General features: G+C 40.6%; 1 protein-coding gene across 3 annotated transcripts in view; it reads left to right on the top strand.

Annotated features, from left to right (window-relative positions):
• Nucleotides 1-15,300, top strand: part of LOC134649701 (phosphoinositide 3-kinase adapter protein 1) — a 40,039-nt gene that overhangs the window by 22,673 nt on the left and 2,066 nt on the right. For all 3 annotated transcript variants that reach the window (XM_063504537.1, XM_063504531.1, XM_063504545.1), the window contains 11 exons: nucleotides 6,685-6,802; nucleotides 7,362-7,588; nucleotides 7,890-8,056; nucleotides 8,390-8,534; nucleotides 8,849-9,000; nucleotides 9,091-9,223; nucleotides 9,554-9,744; nucleotides 9,978-10,809; nucleotides 10,891-10,959; nucleotides 11,046-11,143; nucleotides 11,594-11,736. In XM_063504537.1, coding sequence (XP_063360607.1) covers nucleotides 6,685-6,802; nucleotides 7,362-7,588; nucleotides 7,890-8,056; nucleotides 8,390-8,534; nucleotides 8,849-9,000; nucleotides 9,091-9,223; nucleotides 9,554-9,744; nucleotides 9,978-10,809; nucleotides 10,891-10,959; nucleotides 11,046-11,143; nucleotides 11,594-11,736 — 2,275 coding nt within the window. The remainder of the gene's footprint in view (nucleotides 1-6,684; nucleotides 6,803-7,361; nucleotides 7,589-7,889; nucleotides 8,057-8,389; nucleotides 8,535-8,848; nucleotides 9,001-9,090; nucleotides 9,224-9,553; nucleotides 9,745-9,977; nucleotides 10,810-10,890; nucleotides 10,960-11,045; nucleotides 11,144-11,593; nucleotides 11,737-15,300) is intronic.

Below are 15,300 nucleotides of genomic sequence, written 5' to 3'. Positions count from 1 at the left end.
CCATTAGGAATAATAACTTGCCAAAACAAATAAAGTCAATAAAGATTCAAAATACAATGAAATTAAAGGCCTTTTTACAGGCCTCTGAGTGATTACAAGTTAATTTAAATCGGAAAATAATTACCTACTAAAAAAAATATCTTACATACCTAGGTGTTTGGATGGTTAAAGTTATATTATTTCACGCAACGACGCATTTATAATAAGTTATATCTAGAAATATTAAATACGTCTAATTTTGGCGTTTTACTTGTTAGGGTTCCGTAGCCAAATGGCAAAAAACGGAACCCTTATAGATTCGTCATGTCTGTCTGTCTGTCTGTCTGTCTGTCTGTCCGTCTGTCCGTCTGTCTGTCCGTCCGTATGTCACAGCCACTTTTCTCCGAAACTATAAGAACTATACTGTTGAAACTTGGTAAGTAGATGTATTCTGTGAACCGCATTAAGATTTTCACACAAAAATAGAAAAAAAATAATAAATTTTTGGGGTTCCCCATACTTCGAACTGAAACTCAAAAAAATTTTTTTCATCAAACCCATACGTGTGGGGTATCTATGGATAGGTCTTCAAAAATGATATTGAGGTTTCTAATATCATTTTTTTCTAAACTGAATAGTTTGCGCGAGAGACACTTCCAAAGTGGTAAAATGTGTGTCCCCCCCCCTGTAACTTCTAAAATAAGAGAATGATAAAACTAAAAAAAATATATGATGTACATTACCATGTAAACTTCCACCGAAAATTGGTTTGAACGAGATCTAGTAAGTAGTTTTTTTTTATACGTCATAAATCGCTTAAATACGGAACCCTTCATGGGCGAGTCCGACTCGCACTTGGCCGCTTTTTTTATAACTGTGGGCATCTTATAAATAGTAGGATGATAAAATCTAGTCAATTAAGGCCCAACTGCACCATCCCACTTACCCGGGGTTAAGCGGTTAAACCGTTAACCTAGTGTCAAATGGTACTGGTAACCATGGTAACTCCAGGTTTAACCGGTAAACCCCGGGTTAGTGGATTGGTGCAAGTGGATTCTGCCAAATATCCTTAGTTTTAGCAATATGTGAAAAAAGCTTTTGAATAAAACGATAATAAACCGATTTCTCGTTCCTTTTCTTATTTTTTATAATATTCGAATAATTATTCGAATATTCGAATACGTCGTCAGAAAAAGTCGAATATTCGAATATCTGAAAGTTTCGAATGTTTGCAAGCCCTAGTTATGACTTAAATATTCTGTAAAATGTCTGTACGGCGTCTAAGTTAATTGTATTATATCCGCCTTTGTCAGCCCTCCTGCGACTGCGACTACTTAGTCGGCCTAGAGAGCCCATCACGTCGGAAAAGTGTGTAAATTTTGTAGTTCGAAGGTGTACCTGACCGACCCAAAATCATTGTCAAAGAGACACCGTATATCTTCACCAAATTATCTTAACTTATGGTCACTCTTAACCCTCACAACTTTAGACTCTACGCCTGCGCCATAAAGGTGACTATAGCCTATTGTGGGAACAAATTTATATTAGTTACACGGTACACATTACCTTTACAGGGTTGTAGCATGGCTGAATAAACATAGGTTAATTTACATGCATCGAAGCTCCTCCCGTAATGTACGCGCGTAGTGAATTTCAATGTTCTGAGGAACAAGAGTTAAAGGTACATGCAGAATCGCTACGACCGAGCCAGTATTTAAATACCCCATGCATGTAGTGTTACGAGATTTAGGTATCTACATATATATCTTAAACATGTACCTACTTCTATACAGTGAAGCTTTACTGTTCTTTCCAAACAAAAGCTCGTTAGATACGGTCATCTGAAGATACCTAAGTATCACCACTTGTGAAGATTTTTGCGCAGATCAATTTTAGTCGTCGTCTGAGCATTCAGCAAAATAATTTACAATTTAGATAAGATCATTAAATAAATTTCTCTCAGAGGGGAAGCGAAAAAGTTTTGGAAGATTTATTTATTCAAATGTAATTCGAACTCTGCTTTTGAAATGAAGCAATTTTGTCAAATGAAATGAAAGAAATTTAACAAATCAAGACTTGGAAGTCTCGATATTTTCGCTACTTGAACATCCTAGTCTAGGCTCTTAGGTACACGAGCCTAATGTCATATAGTTCTATTGTTATTCGACGACGAGTGACGACATTATCGCGTTAGATAGAATATTAAATTATTACTACCGATTGTGATCCTGGCGCCGCGGGGTGACACTTATCGCTTTTGACCGCATTCAAGGCTGATTTGTACACATAAGTGTATTTATTGATTTCCTATTTACTAATAGGTGCCTACATACCTAAGAGTGCTACTCTAGATATTATGAAGGCAAATATTTTAACCAGGAAAAGGTATCGTTGTGAATATTTTTAATAAACCATAAGAATAATAGGCTGTTATAGTTTTCCTTCATTTTATAAACAGGTATTTTAATCGCCTACAATTGTAGTAAAGCACTAAAATGTTTAAACATCAAGCTCTGTTAACTAATTTACCTACTTGTACTAGACCCATGTGTTGTTTATTAATAGGTAAGTAGGTAGGTCCCCACTTGGACATGGTCGTCTTAATTACTTGGAACACTTTGCTAATTAACTCGGTTGTCAGCATTAAAAATAGCGCGGGATCCAATGTAAACATACGCGTGCTTTTAATAAGCTTCGAGGTTGCTTCATTTGTCGTAAGCAAGATCTTAACACTAACCGGTTATTTGCGTGGTGGTTTTCTGGTATTAGGTAGCTAGTTCGACAATTAATTAAGTTTTTTTATCAGTCGCCCACAGGCAAACCTTTAAGCCACACCGTATAGTCAATCATAATATACCTATAAAATAACTTCCGCCGCCTGAGTCAATCGGTAGAGTGGACAGGAGTAACTAAATTGAATCCCGCCAAAACATTTCATGTAGCGTTAGATTAACTAGCGCATGAAGCTTTTACTCCGGAAAATGTTATCAGATCTCATAGTACGAGTAGCCAGCCTTTAACTCTACCTAACACTAACATAGTTACCTTTACAAGCTCTAATTCTATTAAACCGTATATATCTTGGTCAAGCAGTATGGTTTGACCGCTTCATGAAACTGTAAGAAAGTTACGATATTATTTCGTACCTACTATAAATACACTCTAAGATAATTTGCATATTTAATACAGACAGGCATAATTAGAGCAAATTGTGAAAAATGTAGAGTCTGTTCGGAAAGAGAACATGTATTGGGCCCCATAAATTCCACTGCTCTTTTCTTTCCGCACAGACTCTATGTATTACATTTTTATTACTTTCGCCAATTAGAGAACTTGCTTCTAAAAAAGATACCTACTCCTTTAGTCTCTCTTAAAAAACGTGACCCAAATTATTCGTGAAATCATAATGAATCATTATTCCGTACAGTGCGGCGCCAGATCGTGCGATGTAGCACGCTCGGCTACAGAAACCAGGGAAAGAAGGGATGTTTATTTTGATGTCGTGAATCATCACATTCATCACGCGGATGCGCACTCAATACTTGGTGTTTGTTATCACACGTTTCTTTACCACTAACGAGGCAGCTTGCAGATTAATTTATGTTCGGCCTAAATGTGAACAACAATCACTACCTTATGAAAACTTCCTGGGAATATTCCCGAATTTGAGAGTGTTAAGTAGTTAGTGCGAAAGAACGCACTCGTTAAGTAAACGCGGTCGTGCCCCCGGTTCTGAGGGTCTACCACCAACATCGGAAAGTCGAAAATCGTTACCTACCTCTCTATCGCTCTTGCATATTCGAGCGATAGAGAAGCAGATAGCAATTATCGAGTTTTTGTTGTTCTCGGTAGGCTCCGGGTTTTCACATTATAAACGGAACCTAAACTACATCTGTCTTAAAGCGTCAATTCAATTACTGAATACTTAATTGAGTACCAGAATAAATACTTAACGAATAAAGAATTTCCTAACAAATGCAAAGTTTTAACAACAATTTACTTAACGAGCTAAATAAACTGTAACGAGGATAACATAAAGTTTTACTGTGGTTCTATGAGCTGCTTCCTCCCCGTTCCTAGAACCTCATCAACTTAAATGGGTCACATCCTATTGCTTACTAAATACGTACATTGTTTTAAGCGTACCTATATTACCTAATGTGTGCTTACTGTTTGTAAGACGCTACGTTACTATGTGACTCCAATAATACATGTATCTACTAAGACTACCTAAGTATACCTCTACAATTAAGTATACCTATCTGTACCTACTAAGACTTAAAAACTAAAGACAAATTAAAATTATCTGTGTACCTATGTGTGATTCATAGCAATTAGAACGAAGGTGTATTTAGTATAATAAGTACTTATAGGTAGCTACTCTAGTCTCATAAGTTTAAACTGTAGTAAGTCATATATATAGTATTTATTCTATTACCTAGTATATTCGTTATACCTAATTCACTTTTGTACCCGTGATGCGTTAGTTTCTAATAAACTTGATAATAATGAAAATTTAGTTAACATTTGGAGAAGCGAAACCATCATTAAAAGTGAAAATAAACCAATGTACATGCCTGATGGTATTTCAAACACTTGTGAAAACATTAGATCAAAAAGCTACCTGCCACATGAAAACAGTTATTAGGAAACTGCAATATTTCACTTCACACATCAAACGTAGCGGCCACTGAGCTGGAAGTTTAAGCCACAACAGATTTTATGCCCGAAATGGTACAGCCCCTGTATGTACTTACCTTTGCTCTACTCTACTTTGAAGAGCTTTGCGCAATATCCTCCTTGCCGAGAGCGGGTAAAAATAATCTGAAGTGCACCTCATGTAGCATGGTGCAATTAATTTAGGACATTAAGAACAGTCCATACGCTTGGCTTGTATGAAATATTATGTAGACTTTTATTGTTTCTGGAAATTCAGCTACCATTTCCTATTTTTCGTAGCTCGTGTTGGATGTATTTATTTAAGCACCTATGTCTTTGAAATAATGTACATACTTAACATTTATTGGCGAGCTAAAGTTTATTTATTTTAGTTAAGTATAAAGTAAGTACGTATTGAATCCATTTTAAATGTACCTAATGGACAGAGCTCCAAAGAGCTTTTAGGATGTGCGTTAGCCACAAATCGATAATTATGATAATGGGTGCATTCACTACGAGTATCCCCGCATTCCAACAGGAGCGAAGCGTTTTCGCCACGTGTTTCAAGTTATTCAGGCTTGTTCGCATGTCGGGCATCGCGCGTTAGTTATTCCGGGCGACGCTGATAGACGTTTGTCTATTTAGGAAACGGATATTACATTTAGTCTCGTCTGCATTTGGCGGCAGAGGTGGGCAAGTATAAATCCGAATGGGTTTCCGGCGCGCGCGGTGCATAGCATATTTTGTAAGCAGTCGATGCGTATGCGCGGAGCTTGGATGCAATAAAAATGTTAACGGCCAACGTATGTTTTCATTCATGCAGGGATATGGGAGTGTGTTTTTAGGACAATGCCTTATAAGTAGAAGTCGTTGTAGGTGTGCTTTTTACACCAATAAAGCTTGTTATGGATAAGTAACGGGTCCTACCTAGTTTTGTCGCGACAACAATGTTATTTTTTTAGCGTTCTTTTATGTCTACTGTGAACCAAGCGCATTCAATCTTGCACGCGGAGATAGGGGAAATGTATTGATGCCATTATGCTAATGAATCGATGCTTCTGTTCAATTAATTGATTTCAAGTGGGTCATTGAGATGCTGTAAGTATTGATTATTTTTCGTATGCCAAATGTTTGTCTAACTCCCTGGATGGAGATAGCTTAAGGCCCGGAGAAGGACACACGGTAGTTTTTATCAATCATCATCATTATCATTCCACACAGACGACATCACGGGTAGAAGCTAGTACCTACTACTTATGTACGGTAATAATAGGTTGGTATATGTCATTATTATATTATATCGATTGTGTTTTCCAAGTTTATCCCTACAAATATTATGAATGCGAAAGTAACTGTCTGTCTTTCTCTTACCTATTCACGCTTAAACCGCTGATACTTTAATAATTTGAGGCCCAGAGAAGGACATCACAGGGTAATTTTTATCAATAATCATCACCAGTCTACACAGACGATGTCGCGGACAAAAGCTAGTATATTTAATAAAAAGCTAGTTCTAAGTAAATATTTATGGTTACTATCAAACCAAATGTTTAAATGGAGTTAATTTCGGTGACTTGAACTTGGTGCTGTGACCCGCCGATACGGAGTGAACGGCTCCGTTCATATCCATTATGCCCATACAACACTTCCTTTCAGCCTTATTTTATTCCAATTTGACGAAGACGTTATTGAGTTACGACAGTTCAATCGTCAGATTGTTGCGGGAAATATGATATTCCAACATGGACCCTATAAGTGCACTTTACATATGTGGCAACAGGATATATCGCAGCCTGTTTTATTGAATAACATAAATATTTAGTTAATTTAGTTATACATACATAGGTATACACTAAATAAATAATTACCTATTCGTACGAGTAGGTAAACAAGAATATAAATGAGGTTCATCATCATCACGGATGAGATGTTGTCGATAATTTCAAAAATTATTCGTGACTTGATTGAATTTCTTTATGCCATGGTAAAATAATGCAGAAATGCCGTGTTTTGTTTGAAAAGATTTTAATTTTAAATACATTGCAGAGATGGAAGACATCGCGATCCTGTGGAGTTCAGGCTCGCCTGAGAGCGCGCTCTGGTCAGACTACCTCGTAGCAAGCTTCGACAAGATCATGTCTCAGAGGGCCCGCCATCACTACAGGTAGGAACTCCCTATTTACCTATCGATAGGTTTGTAACAGAACTCACTGGAGGTCTACTTCTCAACTCTTTATGAAACTAGATAACGCCACAAATAATATTTCGTTGCTAACAATAGGCACACGCCCAATCGTTCGCCTTCAAATGTTGTAAACGAGCCAAAAGAGTCCCTAATTAACTTTATGTCAATGTCGTTTGATGTTTTTTTATGTTTGTTTTCATCGTAGGGTTCGGATTTTCTTGTTAAACAAGTTATCTTTAAAAGCTTCTACTAAAGTTCGCAAAAGCTCTACAATGTAATTTTGCCGATCTTTTTCCCAGCACCCAGCTTAAAGCACCTAAGGGATACATAATAAATATACATACTTTGGAAATTTAAATATAAAAACCTGTTTATTCATACGGTTGACTCTACCTACATGGCGACTATTTTACTCTGATATGCCAAGGCAAATCGTTCAGTTAGAGGTTATAGATTCACTTAACGTTCAAATAAAAGATACCTTTTCAATAAAATGTTTAGCGTACATTTAAGTAACAATTTTATGTTTACATTTTAGAGTGACGCCTATAACTGTGGAGGAGCTAATGGCCAGCGACTCACAAGAGAAAATAGAGAAACTTTCAAAATCTCAGCTTCAAATAGTGATCCTGTGCCCGAACCTCGCCACCAAGATGTCGGACCTGAAGGTGGAAAGCAACATGGAGACGCTGTTCAAAGTCGACAAGGTGCTGGTAATGCTGCTAGGCGTCGAAAAGAATCAAGTTATTGCGAACAACTGTGAAGGTAAGAAACTGATAATCGGAATATTCGGAATTCCAATCGTTTAATTAGATAGTAAGTCAACTGTTACAAATTGTAGGTAGGATTGCGACCGCATAACGGTTGATGCCTACCCTATCTATGGTTCCTCGACGGTAAAATAGTAGTAAGATAAAGAATAACCTCGCTAGACAACTATATGAAATTATTATAATCTAAATCCTAAACTTTAAATAAATGTCATACTAAGAAAAAGTGACCAAGGCCTCCAGTGCCCAGTGCAAATCCTTATACAAAGCCATTCAAATGATTGATTATTGCACAGACTACCCCACGATAGACCAGTGGCAGATGATGTCGGTGCGCGAGAAGGACACGTCCTTCGTGGACACGTTCCTCACGGCCGCCGTGGGCATCCTGCGCACCAAGGACTGCAAGGACACCGCCACCGACCGCACCAGCTTCTCTATAGTGCCGAAGAAAGTCAAAATTGTAAGAAACTTGTATTGTTAAACGTAGAAGTATGATAGAACGTTAATCAAAAAAGAAAACGAGCTAAGAATACAGCAGTTCTCAGAGCACTCGGTCATACCAACTGAATACCTACTCGTAGATATACGGGCTATTCGGCGCTCTGAGGAATGTTGCAGGACTAAGAAAGGAGCTTTTTAAAACTTTAATGCCTTTGAGAACTCGATCAACACTGCATCAAATAATTGGCGTTTACGAAATACGTAACATCGACAGTTTTATATAGGTAGCTTTTCCACCAACATATACCTAGAATCTCAAAGAAAGCTACAATAACACAATCTCATTATTTAGGGACATAGTCGGGTCATAGCACTGCTCAACGATCCAATCAGAGAAGAGGACAGTATCAAGATAATCGTCGACAAGAAAGGGGAAGCCATCCACATACCGACGTATAAGAAGCGGAATCCTTATACGCTGCAATTTGACATTCCAGGTAGGTACTAATACTCGTAATTAAAAGACACCAAAATAACCTTGAGAAAATGAACTCTTGAATTATGTAACGTGTTGATACCGCAATTGCTAACAATTGACACGTATTTTAGTGTTAGACCAAGCTAAGTTGGCAGCGATTTTGATAGCCCAGTGTGCAAGTGTTAAATCACAGAATAAGTAACAGTATTTGGTGTTAATTAGACGTCATAATTTCAGTTTGACGTTTAAAATAACACTTGCAAAGTCTGGGCTATCAAAATCACTGAAAACTTTGCTTGGTCTAACTTTACTAATCTCGTTGTTTCCTTATAGAATCGTGTCTGGATGTATCTATGCTGGTGTGGGTTAGAGTCAGCAAAAACGGCCAGCCGTTAGGAAGGAGGCAAATCAAATGCGAAAGTCGACTTAGAGAGTTGGACCAGCTATTGAGGGCGTCGGATCACCCTTTGGAATTCATGTGCCAGGTAACACAATATCCGAGTTAAATATCAGTTTATCTACCTAAATATTTCATTAGAGACCTTTTGTAATCTCAATTTATCTTTTTATTTCAGACTTTAGGTTTTAAAACAACAAGTAAAGAGCAGCTCGACAGTTGGATGCTCAGCGCATTCCAGAAGAACATTCCTCCACACTTCAACTTGCTCGTTTCTAATGAGCAGTTTAATCCTAAGGCTGATGTATCAAGTAAGTACCAATCTACTATATAATAATTCATTTGAACGTATTCGAAATAAAGTAGTATGTAGATCGATCCACGTAAAACTTATTGGGCGCTTTTATAATTTAGCATGCTCGTCCACGGCACCGATAAAGCAGAAGACGTAATAGACGTAGGAAATCCTCCGAGGTCGCTTTTAAATTACCGTGGTCATTGACGTCCTGAATATGCTGTTACCGGCGATTCGCTTTATGTGTCCGTTGATGACCGGTTTCGTGAAACTAGCGCGAGTTTCTCAATTTCAAGAGGTGTTCCAAAAATGAGTCCCTCTCTACAAAACACACATTTGTCGTCAGGCGGCGAAGAATACCCCACCCTGCTGCACTGGGCGGCACGCTTTGGGCTGGAGCGGCTGTGCTGGCAGCTGCTGGAGTGCCCGGGCGGCGGCGCGGCCGTGGCGCTGCGCAACGTGCGCCAGCGCACGCCCGCCGACTTGGCGCGCGACCACCACCACGCTAAGCTCGCCGACGTGCTGGCTGACCATATGGTAACCAACACTTTCCCCAAAACTTTTATTTAAATGTTTTCTGTTGCTCGTGGTTAGAATTTTTCGTCCTATTTTTAAGGTTCATCCATCTACCAACTACGATACGTAGTATTTTGTATAGCAAATCTATAGTTAATATTCAACCAAATAACTAAACTAAATTGATCATGATAAATAAAATAACCCATTTGTTTAAAATGTGTAATGGTCTAATGGTAATCCATTTGTTTTAGAAAATAAACGAATTCTCCAATATGTACTACTATTTAAAAAATATGACTGAAAGCGACAAAGACGAAGACCAAAAGGAAATCAACCACGATGAAGAGTTACGAATTGTAGAAACGTGCGACACTGTCGACTCCCCCACGAGCCCCGAAGCGAAAGCTGTGGAAGAGCCGGCCACCGACCCCTTCAGCGAGGCATGCACTCAAACCTTGGAAGACAATTTAGACAAACTTAGCGAAAACAAAAAGAAACGACCCGTCCTGAAAATACCAAAGATGAAAGAGCAACTTTACCAAAACGACATTCCTTTCCACGATGACACCGCCGGCAGGATCCAGCAGGCGATAGAGCACGACTACCTCGTCCAGCCGTCCAACATCAAAGTGGAGAGCCCTAAATTCAGACCCAACAACTTGTATGCCAACAGCTCCCGGCTCATGCCTCAGCAGTCCGACGTTTTCCTTTACTCACCCACCGAAGAATTCAAAAACTTTAACATAGAAACTCCCACCAGTGACATAAGCCAAATAAACTTGAATGCCAAAGATAGGTGTAGCGCTAAATCAGGGAAAGAAATGTTCCCGTTAAACGGACAAGACGAGTTAGCGGAAATTATAAACGATTTTAAGAACAATGTATTCTCTATTTCTGAAGTCGAAAAACTGGTTATGGAATGGAAGAACCGGAATGAGACGCAGCAATCCTTAAAAGAGAAACAGGAGCAGCTTAACAAAATGCGTGATGAGTACGACAAGATCCAACAAAGAATTAAGGACAATTTGAAAAGGCCAACCCCGTTCGAGAGGGTAAAGAAAATTTTCTCCAAAGGCAAAAAACGTAAGTTGCTAAATAAATATGCTCACCCTTTTAGATCTTTATTTTTAACTTCTCATTCTAATTATAACATATTTTTTATAGATCACGACCAAAATGGATCCGTTGAAAAAAGGAAAGGAAATACGCGCCCCAACAGCAGCTTAAGCGACAGTGAGTTGGTTATATGTATTAATACGAAATATTTTTTCTGAATGTTTCTTTTAGTTCCTTAAATAATGTTTCATGTTTTTGTGAAGGTTCATCATCATCTGGGCGCCTGAGTACCGTGAGCGGAGGCAGTGTGGCGGAGACCAACAGCGTTCAGTCAGAACATGACGACAAGGCGAGATCTATTGTGAGTTATTTTGTATTTCATAATAATCACTTACAATTACATAATTAGGTGCTCAGATGCATGATGCACGTCGAAATCCGTGAATGTGGTCTAGTCCCTACCTACTTACCAGTTGTGAAGTATTGTACCTACATTATCCACGGATTAACTGTTGCAGCGGTTAAAACCGTGTTTTAGCTACACACTGCTCAATAAAAAAACATAGGTACGTTTAAAAATACCTATGCAGAATGACACTATTGTAATTTTTAGGCTCCGGGCCAATTAGCTGTAAAATAACTACATACTTAATTTGATTTATTCTCGCGTTTAATTTTATGACTCGTATTATCAATTGTATAAAGACCAAAACAGAATTCATTCACGGTAATTCCTTAATTATCAAGAGTTCGTTTTAATATTGATTGTAATGTAGAAGAGCACTTACCCATATAACTTGGACTCGTCCAGATTTCGGCCAGTACCCTGACGATGCACTCGGCGAGCGAGCACGACAGCCGGCTCGACGACTACCTGGTCCCGCCGCCGCCGCGCCCGCTCAACGGCTGCCCGCAGTTCACCACCTTCGGCCACCCTAAACAAGATCAGAACAGGTACATTATTTGGTAACTTTAAAATTTTGGTGGTAAATGTTAATTTCCAATTAAATTATTTTATGAGTTGTTGGGTATTGAATATGGGGGTATATACAAATTAATAGAATTGTACTTGAGGGTGGGTCGAAGCTAGGCCGATCTGTCTAGAAATATACGTACTACTCCGCACACGCCGTCTTTTATTTATCAGTGGCTGACGAGGATATTATTTAAATCAAAATGTCGGTGGGGAAAATCAGGGAGTTCGACGTCCAAAGTGGTAGCTGGAGATCATACTGTGACAGGCTGGAGAGCTACTTTGTCGTCAACGACGTGAAAGATGAGCGGAAGTTACCGACATTGATTTCGGTAGTCGGTGAGACAGCTTACGAATTAATGGTGAATTTGTGTAGCCCTAAGAAGCCGGCCGAGCTGACCTTTAAACAAGTTGTGGAGGTAATGGAAAAACATCTGCAACCAACTCCTTCGGTGCTAGCAGAACGGTTCAGATTTCGTCAGTACCGACAGGTCAAAGGTCAAACAGTGGCGCAGTACGTGGCGGAGTTAAAAAAGATGGCACGGTTTTGTGATTTCAAAACGACGTTAGACGATAATATGCGTGATCAGTTTGTGTGCGGGTTGTCAAGTGATCTTATAAGGCAGCGATTGTTTGCGGAAGGTGAAATAAATTTTGCGAAATCAGTGTCATTAGCGTTATCTCTGGAAGCGGCCGAGCGGGATTCGGTAGCGGTCGAGGGGGGAGGCGGCGGGGCAGCCGCAAGTGGCTCGACAACAGAGACTGCAGCAGTACATAATGTTCGTTCGGCAGCGGCGGGATGCATGGCGTGCGGTGATTTCCGTCATGAACAGGCTCACTGCAAATTTAACAGTTACGTGTGTAGTCGGTGTAATGTAAAGGGGCATTTGCGTCGCATGTGTCCAACCATGGCCAACGGAATACGCGAACAGGCCTCTTCTTCGCCTAGAAGTAGTGCTAGGGGTGGCGGTACAAGGGCTTCAGCCGGTTATGGCCGAAGCGGAGCCACCCGTGGGCCGGGAACAGCGGCCACGCCCGGCGGCAGCGGAGCGCGCGGTGGTCGCGCTAGAAACAGCTGGGGAAACTCGCGGGTGCACTGGGTGATTGAAGATGGCCAGCTGGACCAGGAGGAGATACCGTTCGGGGTAAACGAAGGAAGCGAGGAGCCCATTTACCAAATGAGCCTCGACAAATACAAACCGGTAAGGATACAAGTTATGGTTAATAATAAGTTAATGACCTTTGAAATTGATACGGGTACAGCCTTAACATGTATAAGTAAACAGACGTATGACACCTTGTTTAAAGATGTACCGTTACAGCCATGTAATATGTCTTTAAAGTTTTATGATGGTACCGTAACGAAACCGTTATTAGGTTTTATTGTAGGCAATGTGCAGTACAAAAACATAGATAAAAATTTGAATTTATATGTCCATCAGAGAGGTACGACTAGTTTATTAGGGCGGCAATGGTTAGCCGAATTAGATATTGCAATACCTAAGCTGTCTTCATGCGAAAATGTTCTTACGAATGATGTAATATGTGATGATAAAATATCCGATGTAATTTCCAGGCATAAAGAGATATTCGATGGGACCTTGGGTGCGTTCACCGGCGGGCGGGCTCGGCTGCGCGTCCGGCCGGACGCGGCGCCCGTGTTCTGCCGCGCGCGCCCCCTGCCCTACGCCCTGAAGGGCCGCGTCGACGCTGAGCTCGACGCCATGCTGCGCGCCGACGTCATCGAGCCGGTGGAGCACTCGGACTGGGCCACGCCATTGGTAATCGTAAATAAACCGGACGGATCGTTACGGTTGTGCGCGGATTACAAATCCACATTGAATCGCGTTTTGTTAGTAGATAAATTTCCGATTCCTAAAATTGAAGACCTGTTTTCCCAGCTTAGCGGTAGTAGGTATTTTACTAAGTTAGATTTATCACAAGCCTACAATCAAATTATATTGGAAGACGACGGTTCTAGAGAGTTAACGGTAATTAATACGCACCGGGGATTGTTTAGGTATAAGCGTTTAGTATACGGTCTCGCATCTAGCCCGGGTATATTCCAAAGAATCATGAGCAATCTTTTGAAAGATATCCCTAACGTGACTTTTTTTTTAGATGACATTTTGATAACGGGGGATACTTTAGATTCACATTTATGTAGCCTTCGGCGGGTATTACAAAGATTAAGTAAAAATGGATTAAAGATAAAAAAACAAAAGTGTTCCTTTCTGGTACCAGAGGTTAAATACCTGGGATTTGTGATTGACAAAAATGGGGTTAGGGTAGACGAAGACAAAGTTACACCAATTCTAACAATGTCCCGACCTAGGAATGTTTCCGAACTTAAGTCGTTTATCGGTATGATAATTTTTTATGGAAAGTTCATACAAAACCTGAGCGAAATTTTAGCTCCGTTATATGAATTATTAAAGAAACAAAGGAAGTGGACGTGGTCGGTCGATCAGGATAGGGCATTTAACACGATAAAAAAATTGTTGAGCGAGGCGCCGGTTTTAGGACATTACGACGCGGAACGGGAACTGGTTGTCACCTGTGACGCGGGACCCTACGGCGTGGGCGCCGTGCTGGCCATGCGCGGGCGCGCGCGCGGGGCGCCCGACACTGTCATCGCCTACGCCTCACGAGCGCTCACACCGGCCGAGCGCAACTACAGTCAAATACACAAAGAGGCACTTGCTATTATATTTTCAGTAAAAAAGTTTCACCAGTTCCTTTACGGTAGGCGGTTCACGTTGAAAACCGACCACAAGCCTCTCGTGAGCATATTTGGACCAGGTTATGGTATACCTAGTATGACTGCGAGCCGTTTGCAGCGTTGGGCCTTAATTTTATCGGCATACGACTTTGATATAGAATATGTAAAATCGGATGATAACACCGCGGACGCCCTTTCGCGACTCATAGCGGCACACAAGTTGACGGGTTCCGTAGATGAGGACGGTCCGGAACAAACTTATTTACATTTTGCGACTGACGCGATGCTTTTGGATTATAATGCGATAAGTAAAGAAACTCGTAACGACGTATTGCTAGGTAGAATTCTTAGTTATATCCGGGACGGTTGGCCCCAAGATACAGACATAAAAGAATTAAAACCTTTTTTTAATCGTAAATCAGAATTATATACTGAGCTTGATTGCGTCATGTGGGGTCATAGGGTGGTGGTGCCGACGGCATGTCGCGAGCGAGTTTTGCGAGAGATGCACGATTCGCACATGGGGATCGTGAAGACTAAAGCGCTGGCGCGTAGCTATGTGTGGTGGCCCGGCCTGGACGAGGCCGTGGAGGATATGTGCCGCGCCTGCCCCGTGTGCGCCGCGGTAGCGGCGGCGCCCCCGCGCCACGCACCCTGCCCCTGGCCATACCCCAGTCGTCCTTGGGCTAGGATTCATTTAGATTTCTTAGGTCCAATAGCTGGAACAAAGTACTTGGTACTTATAGATGCGTATTCTAAATGGATAGAAATAGCAGAAATGTCGTGTTCAACGGCTAAAATATTAATTCAAAAACTACGAGAC

This window comes from Cydia amplana, chromosome 1 (assembly GCF_948474715.1).
Source record: "Cydia amplana chromosome 1, ilCydAmpl1.1, whole genome shotgun sequence".
Taxonomy (NCBI): Eukaryota; Metazoa; Arthropoda; class Insecta; order Lepidoptera; family Tortricidae; genus Cydia; species Cydia amplana.
The sequence above is the reverse complement of the archived record's forward strand: the minus strand, read 5'-3'. Positions and strand labels throughout refer to the sequence as shown.